At 45.1% G+C, this 20,119-nt stretch overlaps 1 protein-coding gene across 5 annotated transcripts in view; it reads right to left on the bottom strand.

Annotated features, from left to right (window-relative positions):
- larp1 (La ribonucleoprotein 1, translational regulator) overlaps positions 1-20,119 on the bottom strand; it is a 202,867-nt gene that overhangs the window by 135,604 nt on the left and 47,144 nt on the right. For 2 of the 5 annotated variants that reach the window (XM_072512652.1, XM_072512653.1), the window contains exon 2: positions 3,712-3,773. In XM_072512652.1, coding sequence (XP_072368753.1) covers positions 3,712-3,773 — 62 coding nt within the window. The other 3 variants (XM_072512654.1, XM_072512656.1, XM_072512655.1) reach the window with 3 other exon arrangements.

The following is a 20,119-nucleotide window of genomic DNA, read 5'->3' as shown; positions in this document are numbered from 1 at the left end:
AGTCACCCATGACTACTACCCTGTGACTTCTGCACCTTTCCAAAATCTGTTTCCCAATCTGTTCCTCCACATCTCTGCTACTATTGGGGAGACTATAGAAAACTCCTAACAAGGTGACTGCTCCTTTCCTATTTCTGACTTCAACCCATACTACCTCATTAGGGTGATACTCCTCAAACTGCCTTTCTGCAGCTGTTATACTATCTCTAATTAACAATGCCACCCCCCCCACTTCTTTTACCACCCTCCCTAATCTTATTGAAACATCTATAATCAGGGACCTCCAACAACCATTTCTGCCCCTCTTCTATCCAAGTTTCTGTGATGGCCACTTCGGTCCCAAGTACCGATCCATGCCTTAAGTTCACCCACCTTATTCCTGATGCTTCTTGCGTTGAAGTATACACACTTCAACCCATCTCCGTGCCTGCAAGTACTCTCCTTTGTCAGTGTTCCCTTCCCCACTGCCTCATTACACGCTTTGGCGTCCTGAATATCGGCTACCTTAGTTGCTGGACTACAAATCCGGTTCCCATTCCCCTGCCAAATTAGTTTAAACCCTCCCGAAGAGTACTAGAAAACCTCCCTCCCAGGATATTGGTGCCCCTCTGGTTCAGATGCAACCCGTCCTGCTTGTACAGGTCCCACCTTCCCCAGAATGCGCTCCAATTATCCAAATACCTGAAGCCCTCCCTCCTACGCCATTCCTGCGGCCACGTGTTCAACTGCACTCTCTCCCTATTCCTAGCCTCACTATCACGTGGCACCGGCAACAAACCAGAGATGACAACTCTGTCTGTCCTGGCTTTTAACTTCCAGCCTAACTCCCTAAACTTGTTTATTACCTCCACACCCCTTTTCCTACCTATGTCGTTGGTACCAATGTGCACCACGACTTCTGGCTGCTCACCCTCCCCCTTAAGGATCCTGAAGACACGATCCGAGACATCCCTGACCCTGGCACCCGGGAGGCAACATACCTTCCGTGAGTCTCGCTCGCGACCACAGAATCTCCTATCTAGTCCCCTAACCATTGAATCTCCTATTACTATTGCTTTTCTCTTCTCCCCCCTTCCCTTCTGAGCCCAGAGCCAGACTCAGTGCCAGAGACCTGGCCGCTAGGGCCTTCCCCCGGTAGGTCATCCCCCCCAACAGCATCCAAAACGGTATACTTGTTTTGAAGGGGAACGGCCACGAGGGATCCCTGCACTGTCTGCCTGTTTTTCCCCCCCTGACTGTAACCCAGCTATTCTTGTCCTGTACCTTGGGTGTGGTTACCTCCCTGTAACTCTTCTCAATCACCCCCTCTGCCTCCTGGATGATCCGAAGTTCATCCATCTTCAGCTCCAGTTCCCTAACACGGTCTTTGAGGAGCTGAAGTTGGGTGCACTTCCCGCAGGTATAGTCAGCGGGGACACCGGTGGTATCCCTCACCACCCACATCCTACAGGAGGAGCATGCAACTGGCCTAGCCTCCATCCCCTCTTACCTGACAGAATATAGCTGCCCTGTGGACTAACTAGATCTCCGCCTTCCGACTCTGCTCCCAGTCAGCTACACTTTCTGTAAACTCCTGGCTCTTTTCTCACTCTTTGTGGAAATGTCGGAAACAAAATGAAAGGAGCACCTTACTCCCTCCTCACCTAACTCCCTCGGTCACCAAACTCTTACTATAGCACTCAAATGCACCAAATTCAGCACTCCCTCAGTCACCAAACTCTCACTATAGCACTCAAATGCACCAAATTCAGCACTCCCTCAGTCACCAAACTCTCACTATAGCACTCAAATGCACCAAATTCAGCACTCCCTCAGTCACCAAACTCTCACTATAGCACTCAAATGCACCAAATTCAGCACTCAGTGCAAACAAAGTCTGCACTGTAGGGGATCACTTTTATACTGTGAATCTAGCCTCTGAAAACTGACCTAATCCAATTAACTAATTAACAAGCTCCAGCTGCAAGTGCCTACAAGTAGAAGCTTTGTTTAAAGCTGATTGAAAATTCACCTTCTTCTCAACCAAACAGCAACTTTTAAGTTAATTAACTAAATAAAAGAAAGACTAGACTTTAGATAAAAATGAAGCCTTATACTCCCTCAGTCACCAAACTCTCACTATAGCACTCAAATTCAGCACTCAGTGCAAACAGAATTTTGAAAATTTAAGTCAATGGGGTTCAGGGGGAAAACATTTCACTTAACACAAAGGAAGATGGCTGTGAATGGTGGACGTTAATCATCCCACCAGCAGGACATCCAAATGTTCTCTAAACCACTATTCTCGACCCAGCAACCTTCAGCTGCAGAATCAGTGTGATTCTGTGAACAATGGCGATCCCTCCATCAAAGGTTCATAAATGTCGACCCTTGCTGATGATTGCACAGTGTACAGTTCTACTTGCAACTCCTCAAATACTGAAGCAGTCCATGCCCACACCTCCACCCTGTCCCCGTAACCCAGTAGCCCCACCTAAACCTTTTGGACACTAAGGGCAATTTAGCATGGCCAATCCACCTAACCTGCACATCTTTGGACTGTGGGAGGAAACTGGAGCACCCGGAGGAAACCCACGCAGACACGGTGGGAAAGTGCAAACTCCACAGTCACCTGAGGGCGGAATTGAACCCAGGTCACTGGAGCTGTGACGCATCAGTGCTAACCACTGTGCTGCCTCTGGAAGATAATTAACTAGAAACTTAACTGGATCAGCCACATAAATATTGTGATTACAAGAGTAGGTCAATGGTCGAATACTGCATGTCATGGCTCACTTCCTGCCCCTCCAAAACGCTTCCACCTTAGTATGAACGAATATTCTCCATTTGTATGGATGAGTGCAGCTCCAAGAAGCTCAACACCATTCAAAACAAAGAGCTCACGTGACCAGTGCCTCATCCATCACCTTGCACTCCCTCCAAACCAGTACATGATTGATTTGTATCATCTGCAAGATGCATTGCGACAATTCAATTCGCAAAGAATTCCCCAACAGCTCCTCCCAAACTCACAACCTCTGCCTGCAAGGCGAACACCAGCATCTCCAAGTTCCTCTCCAAGCCATACAATATCCTGACTTGGAAATATATGGTTGTCTCTTCATAAACACTTTGAACTCCCTACTTAACAGGACAACAGGAGAAACCTCACCACAAAAACTGCAGCTCTTAAAGGCAGTTTATCGCCACCTCCCACGCACACCCGCGACAAACGCGCGCGGGCGACAGACACGCGCGGGCGACAGACACGCGCGGGCGACAGACACGCGCGGGCGACAGACACGCGCGGGCGACAAACACGCGCGGGCGACAAACACGCGCGGGCGACAAACACGCGCGGGCGACAAACACGCGCGGGCGACAAACACGCGCGGGCGACAAACACGCGCGGGCGACAAACACGCGCGGGCGACAAACACGCGCGGGCGACAAACACGCGCGGGCAACAAACACGCGCGGGCAACAAACACGCGCGGGCGACAAACACGCGCGGGCGACAAACACGCGCGCGCGACAAACACGCGCGCGCGACAAACACGCGCGCGCGACAAACACACACACAGGTAAGAGTTCCCAAACTCAGAATCCAGAGATCATTGTCTTCAATAAATAGCAGCATGGGAGCATGAAGCACTGGTGGAGTGAGTATCTTTTAACAAAGAAAATCCAAGAGAAAATTTTAAAAATAGAATTGTGTTCAAGCTGGGTTACCTTGGCTCCTTTCTTTGGTCTTGGGTTCCCTGCTTTGACGACTTTAGCTGGTGCTGGCATTTCTGTAGAGGAGGAAAAGATGAACACCATCAATGTTTATTCAGTCACACCTAGCCCGAATACTGAGAGCTAATTGGCCGATAGCTGCCCTTGATTGTTGACCCAGGACAGGCAAGATCAATCGAGGACCCCGGATGATGGCATAGGGAAGCTGTGACCTCACACTGGATTCAACCATAGCCTGTGGGGGAACCTTCAGCATCTCAAACTCTCCCCCTCCCCCTCATACCATTCCTGCTCCCAATACCCTCCCCCTCCCCTCACTCCACCACCCACCCTACCACAACCTTCTTTCCCCAGCACAATTCCTCTTCCAAAGCCTGCCCTCATCACCCATACCTTCCCTTCACAACATACCTTCCTTCCTCCCACCCAATTCAAGCAAATCCTCAGAGGGCAGAGAAAACTGACATTAGAACTGCAGTAAACGTATGACTGTTTTATCACCCTTGCTCATACAATATTGTTATTAGAGGTTTGTATTGCTGATTTTCCATGGGCTGGGCAGATACCCACCTCGATGCGAGCTCCTGCCTCCTTCACGTTCTCTCTCCGTGATACAAAAGTTACAGAATGGCACAGGCATCGTTTACCTGGAACTAGGTGCCTCCCAAGGCCATATCACTTCTAGAATTGATCTCCAGGCTAGGCCGTACCCTGGAAGCAGGGCTCCAGCTGGGTGATGGCACATATTCCAGGCACCTCTGTCCTCAGTGAGGGCATCATCTGACCTCAGAAAAGGTGACTCTTCATTGGTCAGGAGTGCAATGATGATATAATAATCAGTGTTGCAGCAGGAAATAAACTTTAACCCCAAATGGGTAGAGACATGGCAGGGTGCCCAGAAATCCATCTCAACACATAACTGACTGAAAACCAACTTGGCTGATGACTGGCCAACCATTAACCAAAAACAAACAAAAAACAAAAACTCCCGATTTATAAAAAAGCAATATTCCTGAGGAATCTTAGAATTTGGAGGAGCCTGAACTGCCACAAGAGTTTGTTGTTGGATCTTGTCTTTGACAATCTATAACTTCTTCCTCTCCCTCGCACTTCACTTCCCTGACTCCATTCAAATATGGCTCACAACTGAGAATAGAGAAAACAATCAAGAATTGTAGTGTTTGTACTTTCCAGCCACAATGCCCATTACACAATGCTTGCTCCCACATTCGAACACCATTTCTTAGCCCAATACTTGCTCGCTCATGCCAATCTATAACCCAATGTTCACTTGTCAAATTTCATCCACATTAACTTTCTCGCCACAGAAAATGTCAGAATCAAGAGTTTGATATGACCATTCTCAAGACCGCACTGTGGATTTCTTTCAAAATAATTGCATCAAGATATGAGTACTTTTAGTGATTAACTTTCTCTCGTGAACCTTCAATGATCAAAATTCACTTCCAGCCCACTGTTTTCAAGTACAGGTTCAAAATCCCTTATCCAAAATGCTTGGGGCTGAGCGTGTATCGGATTTTGGAATTTTTCAGATTTCGGAAAATACTGTGCATACTGCGCCCTTTGGGAACTGCACATCGTCCAGGAGCCTTGTAGGGTTTCCCACTCATGACGTCACGTCGGTGCTTGGAAAAAAATGCGGATTCCGGAATGTTTTGGTTTTCGGAATTTAGGATATGGGATGCTCAACCTGCACTTATTTCCCATTTGCAGCTATCCTTCAGGTATAAAATTAGGACAGGTCACAGTGGAGTCATGTATTTTGAATATCGAGAGGCTGTACACATTATACAAAGATGCTGCACAGGTTAAAAAGGAATATGTTTGACAGATACTATAATGGTTACACTAAGTTGTTAATATTACAGTCAGTATTGCCAACACGACCACGAGCTGGGCTGAATAGTAAATTCAAGCTACTGAATGTCAACATCATAACATTAACATTAATACATTGATAACATTAATTGATTAGGGAACTTAAGGTGAAGGGAGCAGTGACCACAATATGATAGAAATATGATAGAATTTACCCTGCAGTTTAAGCTGCAATCAGATGTAATAGTATTACAATTAAATAAGGGTAACTACAAAGACATGAGGGAGGAGCTGGCCAGAGTTGATTGGAGAAGGAGCCTAGCAGGGAAGACAGTGGAACAGCAATGGCAGGAGATTTTGGGGGTTATTAGGGAGGCACAACAGAAATTCATCCCAAGGAGGAAACATACTAAGGGGAGGACAAGGCATCCATGGCTGACGAGGGATGTCAAGGACAGCATAAAGGTTAAAGAAAAAGCCGACAAAGTGGCGAGTATTTGTGGGAAACCAGAGGATTGGGAAGCCTTTAAAAGCGAGCAGAGGACAACTAAAAAAGCAATAAGGGGGGAGAAGATGAAGTACGAGTGCAATCTAGCGAGTAATATAAAGGAAAATAGGAAGAGATTTTTTTCAATATATAAAAGGTAAGAGAGAGTCAAAAATAGACATTGGACCACAAGAAAATGTGGCTGGAGAAGTAATAGGAAACAAAGAAATGGCAGACGAACTGAATAGTTACTTTGCATCAGTCTTCACGGTGGAAGATACCAGTGGGATGCCAGAGCTCCAGGAGAACCAGGGGGCAGAGGCGAGTGCAGTGACCATTACTAAGGAGAAGGTTCTGGGAAAACTGAAAGGTCTGAAGGTGGATAAGTCACCTGGACCGGATGGACTACATCCCAGGGTCCTAAAAGAGATAGCTGAGGAAATTGTGGAGGCATTAGCGATGATCTTTCAGAAATCACTGGAGGCAGGAAGGGTCCCAGAGGACTGGAAAGTGGCGAATGTAACACCACTGTTTAAGAAGGGAGGGAGGCAGAATACGGGAAATTATAGGTCGGTTAGCCTGACTTCGGTCATTGGTAAGATGAGATCGCGAACCACTTGGAAGTGCATGGTAAAATAGGACTGAATCAGCACGGCTTTGTCAAAGGGAGGTCGTGTCTGACAAATCTGTTAAGAGTTCTTTGAGGAGGTAACAAGCAAGTTAGACAAAGGAGAACCAATGGATGTGATTTATTTAGATTTCCAGAAGGCCTTTGACTAGGTGCCGCATGGGAGACTGATACAAAGATCTGTAGAGGGACAGGTAGTATTGAGGAAGCAAGGGGGCTGTAGAAGGACTTGGACAAGCTAGGAGAGTGGGCAATGAAGTGGCAAATGAAATACAATGTGGAAAAGTGTGAGGTTATGCACTTTGGAAGGAGAAATCGAGGCATAGACTATTTTCTAAATGGAGAAATGTTTCGGAAAGCAGAAGCACAAAGTGACTTGGGAGTCCTTGTCCAGGATTCTCTTCAGGTTAATGTGCAGGCTCAGTCAGCAGTTAAGAAGGCAATTGCAATGTTAGCATTCATGTCAAGAGGGCTAGAATACAAGACCAGGGATGTACTTCTGAGGCTGCAGAAGGCCTGGTCAGACCCCATTTGGAGTATTGAGAGCAGTTTTGTGCCCCATATCTAAGCATGTGCTGGCCTTGGAAAGGGTCCAGAGGAGGTTCACAAGAATGATCCCTGGAATGAAGAACTTGTCGTATGAGGAACATTTGAGTATTCTGGGTCTGTACTCGTTGGAGTTTAGAAGGATGAGAGGGGATCTTATTGAAACGTACAAATACTGCGAGGCCTGGATAGAGTGGACATGGAGAGGATGTTTCCACTTGTAGGAAAAACTAGAACCAGAGGACACCATCTCAGACTAAAGGGACGATCCTTTAAAACAGAGATGAGGAGGAATGTCTTCAGCCAGAGGGTAGTGAATCTGTGGAACCCTTTACCACAGTGGTCTGTGGAGGTCAATTCACTGAGTGTCTTTAAGACAGAGATAAATAGGTTTGTGATTAATAAGGGGATCAGGGGTTATGCGGAGAAGGCAGGAGAATGGGGATGAGAAAATATCAGCCATGATTGAATGGTGGAGTAGACTCGATGGGCCAAGTGGCCTAATTCTGCTCCTGTGTCTTATGGTCTTATAATACAGCACCTTCAACAAAGTAAAACATCTTGATCTGCTTTACAGAAGCAATCAAGCGAAACACTTGAGGGCGGGTGACCAGAACTTTGGCCAAAGGGGATTTAAGAGGAAGAGAAAAGGCATGAGGGGTTGGTTTAGCACAGGGCTAAATCGCTGGTTTTGAAAGCAGACCAAGACAAGCCAGCAGCACGGTTCAATTCCCGTACAAGCCTCCCCGAACAGGCGCTGGAATGTGGCGACTAGGGGCTTTTCACAGTAACTTCATTTGAAGCCTACTTGTGACGATAAGCGATTTATTTCATTTCATTTTCAGGGAGGGGATTCCAGTTTACGGCATGATTATTAAATACTGTAATTTAAATTAGGGATACATAAGAGGCCAGAATTGGAGGATCATGAAAATCTCAAATGGGTGGAATGGCTGGTGGAATTTGCAGAGTTCGGGAGGGACAAGGTCACGGGATTGGAGAACAAGGATGAAAATTCTAGTGTTGCTCGAATTTGAGTCAATGTAAGTCACCAAGCACAGGGCTTAATGAACTTGTTGTGAGTTGGTATGTGGACAGCAGAGTTTTGGATAACCTCAAATCCGAAAAGTATGGAAGATGAGAGGGTGACCAGAAGAGGCATTTGAATTGTCGATGCTGGAGATATCAAGATTGCTTTGTGTTTTTCTCTCAATTTCTAAAGTTTAAACATGTGGCAAAATTAGAAGTTATTTAATTTGTTTGATTTCATTCTAAGTCATGGATGAGAACAGCCTCCCAGCATTTACTCTCATATGCCCAATGCAGATTAACTCTCTCAAAATTAATTTATCTTACACCATCGTTACTTCATATATAGTTTTTATTTATTTCTGAAGATATGGCAGCACCAGCAACCCAGTATTAATTGCACATTCCTAGCTGTCATGTCAGTGTGGGACTGGAGTTCAAGTGCAGGCCATACTAAATTCCCTTCCCCGATGGGTATTAGTCACCAAGCTTTTACAAACAATCTGGCAGGTTTTGTGGTCATTCTTTTTGTACCCTATTAGATTTCAATTTCACAACTTGCCAGAATTTGAATTTCTGCACTGCAGGTCGATCAGTCTGCTGTAGCTGAGTACATTCCCGCTGAAGGGAAGAGGCAGGATAGCCGAAGAGCCCAGAGGAAGGGGGTAAAGATTCAAGACTGTCCGGAATTTAGGACAGAAAGCAGGAGTCGTAAGTTTGGTTAAAAACAGTGGGCCACGAGGCTGCCAGATAGACAATTGTACTTGAGATTGCAGCATGGACTTTGTTAATATTTCAGAATAGTTTGGGCAGGAGTTAAAGGAACGGGAGGTGGAGGTGGGGAAAACCGAAGTACGAATCTGCTTGTGTGGAAGATAAACCAGTACACAATAGTTGAATCAAAAGACTTGTTTCCTTATTGCTGTTAGAATTTAATGTAATGCTATGTAATCCATCCATTTGGACAGTAACTCTCACCATGGCTGCAATGTAAACCTGCCTAATGTTTTGTTTCCATCAACACCCCAAACTTCCCCCTCCCCTTAACACTGACCTGCTATAGGTTCTCTGTGCACTTTTGCAAAAGATATTTTTGATCTCCTATAGTCAACACTTCTCTTGTTTACTCTGCAGTATTCTCAGTTTATTGCCCTCTAATATCTCCTCAAAACCCACCCATTTCATACTGTGTTTCAGTTCTCTTGCTCTTTCTGTACCAATTTATCGATTTGTTTGTGGTCTGGTGTCTATTGTATTATTAATACAGAAGATTTTTACATGCAATGCCAATTATCTGTTAAACATCTTCTGGATTTACAAGGTTTAAACAAGGCAGGTTTAAACAGCGGAGCAGTGGAGAGCATTCAAAAAGGAAATGGGGAGAGTACAGGTCCTACAGTTCAGGAACCCTGGATGTCTAGGGCAGCACAACACTGGAGAAGGAGTAAGAGAAAGGCTTTTAGCAAGTCCAAAGGGAGAAATTCAACTGTGGCCTTAGAGGAATATAGGAAGCGCAAGAGGAAACTTAAGAAAGCAATTTCGTAGAGCAAAAAGGGGCATTAAAAAGGACTGTCAAATAACATTATGGGGAAGAGGTTAACCAGGGAAAGAGTAGGGCCCATTAGAGTCCAAGGGAGCAATCTGTATGTGAATCGGCAGGACATTGCAGAGTGTTAAATTAATACTTCTCATCGGTCTTCACTCAGGAGCAGGACATAGTTACAGAATTAAGGAAATGGGACTGTGAGGACCTTGAGCAGTTTGACATGGGAAGTGAGGAGGAATTGGAGGCTTTGACGGGCTTAAAAATAGACAAATACCCAGGCCCGGATGAACTGCATCCCAGATTGCTGTGGGAGGCGAGGCAGGAAATTGCAGAGGCAAGTTTTAATTCCTCACTGGCCACAGGGGAAGTGCCAGAGGACTAGAGAACAGCTAATGTTCCCCTTTTCAAGGGTGGTGGTAGAGATAAACCAGGGAATTACAGACCGGTGAGCCTCATGTCAGTGGTAGGGAAACTATATAACATATATAAATCAAAATTATATAGACGAGAATGTGGGGGGAATGATAAGTAGGTTTGCATCCGTCACCAAGACTGGTATGGCGGTTAACAGTGAAGAGGAGGATCGTAGGTTACAGGAAGATATAGATGAGTTGGTCAGATGGGCAGAGCAGTGGCAGATGGTATTTAACCCTGATAAGAGCAAAGTGATGCATTTTGGAAGGAGAAACAGGACAAGGGAGTAAGTAATGAATGGGAGGACACTCGGAAGCTCAGAGGAACAGATGGATCTTGGGGTACTTGTTCACAAATCCCTGAAGGTGACAGAGCAAGTGAATAGGGTGGTTAAGAAGGCGTACGGGTCACTTGCCTTTATCAGTCATGGCATAGAATATAAGAGCAGGGAGGTTATGTTGGAGCTGTACTGAATGTTAGTTAGGCTACAGCTGGAGTACTGTGTGCAGTCCTGGTCACCTCACTATAGGAAGGTGATTGCATTGGAAGGGGTACAGAGGAGATTCACCAGGATGTTGCCTGGGATGGAACATCTGAGCCCTAAGAAGTGACTGGATAGGCTTGGATTGTTTTCTTTAGAGCAGAGAAGGTTGAGGGGGGATATGATTGAGATGTGTAGTTTTTGAGGGGTTTGGACAGTTAAGTAGGATGCAGCTGGTCCTCAATCACAAGGAAGCATAGTTTTAGGCTGAGGGGAAGGAGAGTCCGAGAAGATCCGAGAAAATACATTTTCACTCAGAGGTTGGTGAGAATCTGGAATGCATTGCCTGGGAAGGTAGTGGATGCTGGAAATCTATGGGAGGAAGTCAGAGCACCCAGAGGAAACCCATGTAGGCACGGGGAGAAAGTGCAAACTCCACACAGAGTCACCCGAGGCCGGAATTGAACCCGGGACACTGGAGCTATGAGGCAGCAGTGCTAACCAGTGTGCCGCCGTGCCGCCCCTAGGAGCTAGGGGAGCTTGGTGTTGTTAGGAACAAACAGGCTTAAGTGTTTTGGCTTTTCAAACTCAATTTTCTTCCAAGGAATCATTAAAGGGTGCTTTCAAGCTCTGAATAAAACTATAAATTTGCTGTACTCACCAACCAGAACTGGTGCTGGATGACCCACATTATTGTATTAAAGTTTTAACTCGATTAATCCAAAAGCAGCAAATTGCCAAGATTGGAATGCTTGATATGGCCACAAGCATATCATGCAAGCTAGTGTCAGCTTTGCTGCCAATGGCAGTGTCACTCGGCAGCCTGAAATTTTAACGTAGGGCACTGGGTATTTCCCTTTTAAGCATGGAGAGTTTAGGGAAAGGAAAATGAACCACAATATCAACAAGCCGGATGGAAAGGCACCTGTGTACATGCTGTGTGACGACAATCTAAAAATCTTTAGATACTCAACACTAAGTCTCATGCTTGATGAATAATGGAGACTGCAGTAAAGACCAGCTGTTTCAGGACAAGTGGGTAGGAGCTATGACCTGTGAGACTGAACCTCAGTGAGTCAGGACAGGGGGAGTCACAGAATTGTTACAGTGCAGAAGGCGGTCATTTGGCACATTGATTCTGCAACGGCTCTGCAAATGACGACGGTACCATTCTCCTGTCTTTTCCCCGAAATCCTGCATATTGTTTCTCTTCAAATAATTATCTCATGTCCTCTTGAATGTCTCAATTGAACTTGACTCCACCACACTTCCAGGCAGTGCGTTCCAGGCACGAACCGTGGGCAGTTCGGTGGTTAGCATTGCTGCCTAACAACGCCAGGGACCCAGACTCAATTCCGGTCTTGGATGACTGTCTGTGTGGAGTTTGCACTTTCTCCCCATGTCTGCGCGTGTTTCCTCCGGGTACTCGTTTCCTCCCACAGTCCAAAGATGTGCAGGCTAGGTGGGATTGGCCATGCTCAATTGCCCCTTAGGTGGATTGGCCATGCTGAATTGTCCCTTGGTGTGCAGGTTAGGTGGGGTTACAGAGATAGGGCGGGGTAATGGGCCAAGGCACTCTTTCAGAGGGCTGGTGCTGTCTCAATGGGCCGATGGCCTCCTTCATAGAAACCTTTTCTCTCACATCGCATTTGCTTCTTTAGTAAATCATCTGACAACTGTGCCCTCTCATTCTTGATCCTTTTTGCAAGCGGGAAGAGTTTCTTCTCATCTACTTTGTCCAGTCTCCTAATGATTTTGAACACCTCTATCAAATCTCCTCTTAATCTTCTCCTCTCCAAAGAGAAGGGACCCAACTTATCCAATCTATGTTCCAACTGTCCCTGTTGTACTGTAGCAAATGGCTTCTGAAAGACCATGTACACCACATCCACATTACCTTCTTTAACCCTGTGTTACCCCTTATTAAACAGTTTTCCCTTCAAGAAACCCATGCTGGCTCATCCTAATCAATCCACATTTTTACATGCAATTATTAATTCTATCCTGTATATAGGGGTGGCACGGTGGTGCAGTGGTTAGCACTGCTGCCTACGGCACTGAGGACCTGGGTTCGATCCCGGCCCTGGGTCACTGCCTGTGTGGCGTTTGCACGTTCTCCCAGTGTCTGAATGGGATTCACCCCCACAACCTAAAGATGTGCAGGTAAGGTGGATTGGCCATGCTAAATTACCCCTTAATTGGAAAAATATAATTGGGTAATAATAATCTTTATTGTCACATTTACACTGCAATGAAGTTACTGTGAAAAATCCCTAGTTGTCACATTTCAGCATCTGATCGGGTACACAGGGAGAATTCAGAATGTCCAAATTACCTAACAGCGCATCTTTCGGGACTTGCGGGAGGAAACCGGAGCGCCCAGAGGAAACCCGCGCAGACACAGGGAGAACGTGCAGACTCAGCAAAGACAGTGACCCAAGCACTGTGAAGCTACAGTGCTAACTATTGTGCTACCATGCCGCCCTAAATTTATTAAAAATATATAAAATATAAATACAATAGACTCTATCCTGAATATTGGTTTCTGGAAGCTTCCCCATTACATGCAGTTAAACTGACTGGTCTGTAATTACTGGCCTTTCCTTACAACCTTCTTTGAATTTGTTCGGTATTAATGTTTGTAATTCTCCGGTCCTCTGGCACATCCCAAGTCGAGGGAAGGTGGAAAGATTAGGGCCAGTGTCCCTTCAATTACCGCTCTTGCTTCCTTCAATATCCTTAGTGTCTCTCATCTGGTCACTGTGCCTTGTCAACTTTGTTTATCCATTACTCTCCAATTATCAATTGTGAATATTCCTGGTGTCGGAGCTTATTCTTCTGTCACCACAACGTTGATAAGGTCCCATGGCACCTTGGTAAAGATAGACGCAAAGTACACCTCAGCCATGCTCCCTGCCTCCATGTGTAAAATCCTCTCGGACCCGAATCAGCTCGACTCTTTCTTTTACCGCCCTTTTATTGTGGATGTGCCTAAAAGACTTTGAGACTCCCCTTTATATTTGCTCCAGTTTTTTTCCCCTCATACTCCCTCTTCACTTCTCTCATTTGCTTTTTCATCACTCTTCTGAACCTTCTGCATTCAGCCTGGTTCTCAATTGTATTTTCTCCCTGACACTTGTCGTAAGCAGACTTTTTCTTCTTTATCTAATTTCTATCTCCTTGTTCATCCAGGGAGCTCTGGATTTGTTTGCGAAACCTTTCCCATTTGAGGGAATATACCTTGATTATGGCCAATATTTATTTTTTGAAGGTAGCCCATTGTTCCACTACAATTGTCCCCGCCAACCTTCAGTTTCAGTCTATCAGGCCAAGCTCCGTTCTTGCCCCAATGAAGTCTGCTCTCCCTCAGTTCTTCTCATTCTGGATTGCCCATTTCCCTTTTCTATCATCATCCTAAACCTTATGATATGATCATGGCCTCCTAAATATTTACACACTCAAATCGGACTTATCTGGCTCACCCCATGTCCAAAAACCCGGTCTAGCAGTGCCTTCTTTCTTGGTGGACTGAACACATGTGGCTGTAGAAAATTCTCCTAAACACAATCTAGGAACACTTGCCCTTTACACTATCACTATCCCAGACTATATTTGGGTAATTCAACTCCCATTATAATTACTCTCTAATATGTTCACCTCTCAGGATAAGTGCGGGGGTCAGTTACCAGTGCCTGTGGGACAGAATCCATCGAGAGTCATCATCTTCACTGGAGTGGGGTCGAGATTTGAAAATAAGAGAGTCCCGTGAGACTAAACTACAGAGCAAGTCAAGGCAAGGACAGGGAGGGTAGTAACTGCCAGTAAAACAAGTACATACTGAGTGACTAAACACTCGGGTGTATTGGCTGTCAAATATTCACCCACACGGTAGTTTATTCGATTCACCAGCAATGATTTATGGTAATTTGTGGTTGGACATCAATGATAGTGTGAAGTTATGTGCCACTGAACAAACCTAGACCAGGAAATAGTAAATTAAAAACAACAAGAAAGGCTCCTTGCTGCAACTTGCCCCATGAAAGGGAGAGGCTGAAAGCACTACAGCCATTAATGGGTACATCACTAAATCGCTCTGCATTAGATTCAGGCACACAGCCACAACATATATCAACAAAACTGGTGAAGTTTTAGCTCAACAACTCGATGAGATAGAAAATTATAAATCTCAAGCATCTCCCTGTATCAAAGGGTTACCTTTCTCGAATAAGTTAGGCACGTGGGACTGTTGCCACAGGCATAGTGAACTCCTGCACCACTTCATTCATGATGTTCACCCATGTTTAAACGTGATATGGAAACTTTTGGCACTGTGTTATTTCATTAGGCAACAGAATAAGGAGTCTGTTAAATACACCAGAGGAACTCTTTCTGTTTGAAACAGGTAAACAAGGAGACAGTTGCTTTATGATGTAAGCAGAGTGATGTAGCATCAGAACAGTTAATGTATCATGTGACACACTGGAAAACAAACACATCTGCGGTCAAAACATAATGATGAACCTGCACGTCACAATTTTATGTTTGTAATTATTTCCTATTTCGACCCATATGCTTATTTTGTCAGTAAAAGGGGGTCGAGAGCACGTCTCTATCATACATAGAAAACAGAAGTCATCATTTCACCCCTCGAATCTTCGTCATTTACCAAGATCTGTTTGCACTTCAAATTCTACATTCCCATCTACCTCCAATAACCTTTGATTCCCTTGTCTAACAAAAATCTATCTCCCCTTAAAAATATTCAGTTCCACTCCCACCTCCACTTGATGCAGAGTTCCAAAGTTGCACAACCCTCAGAAAACATTTCTCACCTCTGCCTTAAAAGGACGACCCCTAATTTTGAAACAGTGCCTATTAGTTCTAGAATCCCTCACAAGAGGGATTCCTCGTCCACCTTGTCAAGACCGTTATATATTGCAATCAAGCCACCCTTACACTTATAAACTCCATTAACAATGAGACCCATCTGTCCAACCTGTCAGTCGCTGTCCTTATAATATATGGAGCACAAAGGTGAGAGACTATATCCATCTTCCCTATACTATGACATTAAAATTTAATATTGAAAAATGCTCCATGTCATATTCTCCCCATTACCTGGATGCAGCCTATTCGGAGTTTGGTTAAGCTCATCCCAATTCTCACTGCACACAGGACAAAACTGCTCGTAATTGAAAGGCTGGCCGTCATGTGGAGAGGAAGGTTCAAAGCTCCAGCCGCACTATTCGCAGCAAGAGAAGCATCACGAGAATCACGCTGCATCACTCTACAAGTTGAGACAGTGTCGATCAATAGCTGCCCATATATTTAGATGGCAAAGCCCACAGGACTGACCGTTCTGTGACCAGTTCGGTGCAAGTATTCTCTCACTTCTTATATTTTTGTAATATTACCTCCCCAACCCCTCCAACATTTGCAGCCCTGAATCGAACTGCACAGTTACTGTGTAATTATCACTGAACACAGCTGCGTCAGGCAAGTTCTACAACGAATCTACTACAAGTTAAACGTTCTCCTCTGCAGTTACTTTGATCAGAGTGCTCGGAGTTGAAAAAAACATTCCATAAATAGTGGGGGAAATAGTGCACCTCCCAGCTTTAATTCTCTCATTCTCCTGTCCAGCTCCAAAACATGAACAGAATTTATCTATTTCACTCACAAGGGGATCACATGGTATTCCAAAAAATCTTACCATCAAATAAGCTTTGTTAGTTTAATGTAGGCGCACAAGTTCACTCACAGTCATTGGCAGTGCTCCAAGTGATGTCCAGTAAGAATAGAGGCTGTCTATGGAGGGTTTGGTTATGCAGGGCCATGTTAGCATATGAGCCACTGCAACAGTTCAAGTTTTAAATGGACCCTCCTTCATATCCCATTTAACTGGGAAGTGACGAGCCAAAGATGGATCTGGAATGTGCTTATGGTGCTCTCCCATACACCCACCCAAGACTTCGCAATCTGATAGATTAGCACCTTATTGCATTTAATTTCAATTTTAAAATAGACACAGCATCAGTGAAACACAATATGGTGTTAAATCACGGCCCTGGTCTCAGGTCCCAACAGATAAGAGTTAAGTGAAACAGTCTGCCAGGAGGAAAAAATGATGCTGAGATTGCCTTCTTGAACCACTGCAGTCCATGTGGTGAAGGTAATCCCAACAAGGCTCCATCAGAGGGAGAATTCCAGGATTTTCTTCCAGCCAGGAAGGAATGGCAAAATATTTCCAAATCAGGGTGCTTTATGACTTGGGAGAGGAACTTGGAGGTGATGTTTCCATGCAAGGTGTTATCGAAAAAAAGTCTGGCAATTTTGCAGTGCATCGCAGTGATGCATACCTGCAGCCACACCGTACTGATATTTTACGGTGGCGGTTGGGGTGCCATTAAAGCAGACTGCTTTCTCCTTGCTTGCTCATTTGGACTGGAGGATGGAGTCATGATGAGTCAAATGTCCTCCTGCTGTACTGTAACTATTCTGTGTCGAGTTCCCAGAGTGTGAGAGGAATGACATTGGCCCCTGCCTTGGAGATGGTAGAAAAGCTTTGAGGAGTCAGTGAGCCGCGGAGCACAGAATACCCAGTCTCTGAGCTGCTCTTTGTAGCCACAGTACTTGTGTGGGGATTATCCCCAAGATGGGGATTCGACAATGGAAATGCCATTGGATGCCATGGGGGAGGTGATTACACTCTCTTTATAGTAGTCGCCTGCCACTTGCCTGGCACAAATGTTACCTGCCACTTAGCCCGAGCCCAAATGCTGCTTAGGCATTGCTGCATTTGGGCACAGACTGCTTCATTATCTGAGGAGTTGCAAATGCAAATGCACACTGCCGTCATCTGTGATATATCCATTTCTGACCTTATGATGGCAGGAAGGTGATTGATGAAGCAGCTGAAGATGGTGTGGTCTAGCACACTCCACTGAGGAACTCCTGCAGTGGTGACCCAAGATGATTGATCGCTAACTACCATAACCAGCTTCTAACTTGTGTTAGGTATGACTCCAGCCAGTGAGTTTGCCTTTCGGTTCTATTGACGTCAATACTACTCGACTGCTTGATGCTCCACTTGATCAAATGCAACCTGGATGTTAAGAGCAGCCACTCACTTCTGGAATACATATTTTTGATCCATATTTGTGCCAAGGCTGGAATGCCTAACAGGGAGCTCCTTGTATACATATGCAAAGGAGCACCCTGGCACAATATATAAAAGACAGCGGCACTGTCTTTGGAACAGCTTCAGCACACCAGACTAAAGCCATTAATACCTAGCTGATGCAGTTTTCAATTCATTGTCCATTCAGGCCCCCAGGAGCTATGTTCTTGGCACAGTAAATTCTTTAATGCACTGATTTTTACAAAATAGTTCTCAGGATGTAGGCATTTCTCATAAACCAGATATTAATGCCGATCCATATGTGAAGAAGACGGATGTTGGAATCCCGGAAGAGAACACCACAAATTGCAATTTGTAGAACTGTGAGGAAAGGATACTTCACCACAGGAGTGATAAAACTGAGCAACAGGTATCTTTTCTGTTAAAACAAACTTCAATTTAAATACAGAATTAATTATATTAGCAACAAATGAACAGTTTTACAATTAACAGTTAAAAGTTTATAAATAGAAGTTTTTAAAAATTATAATTCCTGCAACATATATTCCAATTCAGCAAAGCAATATAGTTCAAAGACCACTCATCAATAAAGTTAAAAATCAGGTTTATTTGCTTTTCTCTTGGAGAGAACCTCTTAGGAGCCAGCTGAAGACCTGTCTTGTCAAACTAAATTCCTCTGGCAAACTGCAAATGATACAGACCTGGCTCCACCCCTTAATTACATCATAAGGCATTCTTCAGTCTCCAGCTACTAAGATGCACATGACTTGTTTATCCAGGACTAAGCACCATCCCTCAAATTATCTATAGCCCAGGAATTCTTCAAAATCAAAACGTTTCATTAGCCATCTATCTGTAAACGGTGGCAGTGTCAGTGGTTCGCACTGCAGCCTCACAGCGTTAGAGACCCAGGTTTGATTCTGACCTCGGGTGACTATCTGTGTGGAATCTGCAGTCTTCCAGTGTCTGCGTGGGTTTTGTCCGGGTCCGCTGGTTTCCTCACACAATCCAAAGGTGTGCAGGTTAGGTGGATTGGCCATGCTAAATTTGCCTTTTTGAACTGCTGTAGTCTATGTGGTGACAATACTCACGAAAACTGTCAGGTAAGGAGTTCCAGGATTTTGAACCAGTGATGATGAAGGAACAGCAATATATTTTCAAGCCAAGACTCTGAGACCTGGGAGGGAAAGTGAAGGTGTTGGTGTTCCCATGTTTGTACCCTCTTCCCTTGTGCTTAAATGGTATACCTTGAAATCATATTGCATAGGTGATGGTCAACACTGCCGTCCTGCTCGGTGGGACTCCACTAGTTCCATTCGTGTCCACGGAGCCAAAGCCAGAAAATCATTGCAATGGCTTTTCTTCCCACTTCTATTATATTACCTCAGATTGCCTGCCCTGCTCTTCCCTCCCCCTCCCCCCCCCCCATCCCCCCAGGATATAGGTTTGTTACCTCCTCTTTTTCATCTGCACATTGCCCCACGCCAACATCATCTGAAAATACAGCGAAAACGGCCTGGTGACACCATGCTTGATCAAACCACCACCTCTTTCAACTCCTTCACTGCTACTAAACTATCAGATGGCTTGTCCACCATTCAGTAATAGATAACAGAAATTTCCTTCAATTATGAATATAAATATTGTAAAGAAGGAAGCCATTGTCTTTGCACTCAGCTACCAATTCTATTCCTTACACGAGCAAGCGTCTAAAGCTGAACCAGACTGACCTCATATCTGACCCCAAAATGAACTTTTGACCACATGTTTGGACCATCCACCTATCCCCAGCTCCAAAACCTTGCTTGATTTCAAAACTGCCTCAGGCCAGCTGGTGTTGAGCCCCTTCATTCGTGCCATTGTACCTCTAGATATGACTATTCCAATAAATCCCTGGCTGCCCTCTCACATTCTACCCTCCCTTAACTTGGGTCATCCAAAACCCTGTCTCTAATGTCCTTCGCAGAATCACAGAATATTACAGAGCGGAAGAGGCCCGTCGGCCCATTCAGTCTGCGTCGATGCATGAAAGCCCTGACCTGCCCACCTAATCCCACTTGCTTGCATTTGGCCCATAGCCTTGAATGTTGTGACATGCCAAGTATTCATCCAGGTACTTTTTAAACAATGAGAGGCATCACTCCTCTACCACCCTCCCAGGCAGTGCATTCCCGACCTCGTAACTGACCCTTCAACTAAGGGGACCAGCTGCTCCCTATCCACCCTGTCCGTGCCCCTCAAAATCTTGTTCACCTCAATCAGGTCACCCCTCAGTCTTCTCTGCTCCAGAG

Source organism: Scyliorhinus torazame, chromosome 7 (assembly GCF_047496885.1).
Source record: "Scyliorhinus torazame isolate Kashiwa2021f chromosome 7, sScyTor2.1, whole genome shotgun sequence".
NCBI lineage: Eukaryota > Metazoa > Chordata > Chondrichthyes > Carcharhiniformes > Scyliorhinidae > Scyliorhinus > Scyliorhinus torazame.
Note: the sequence above shows the minus strand (reverse complement) of the source record. Positions and strands in the feature narration are given on the sequence as shown.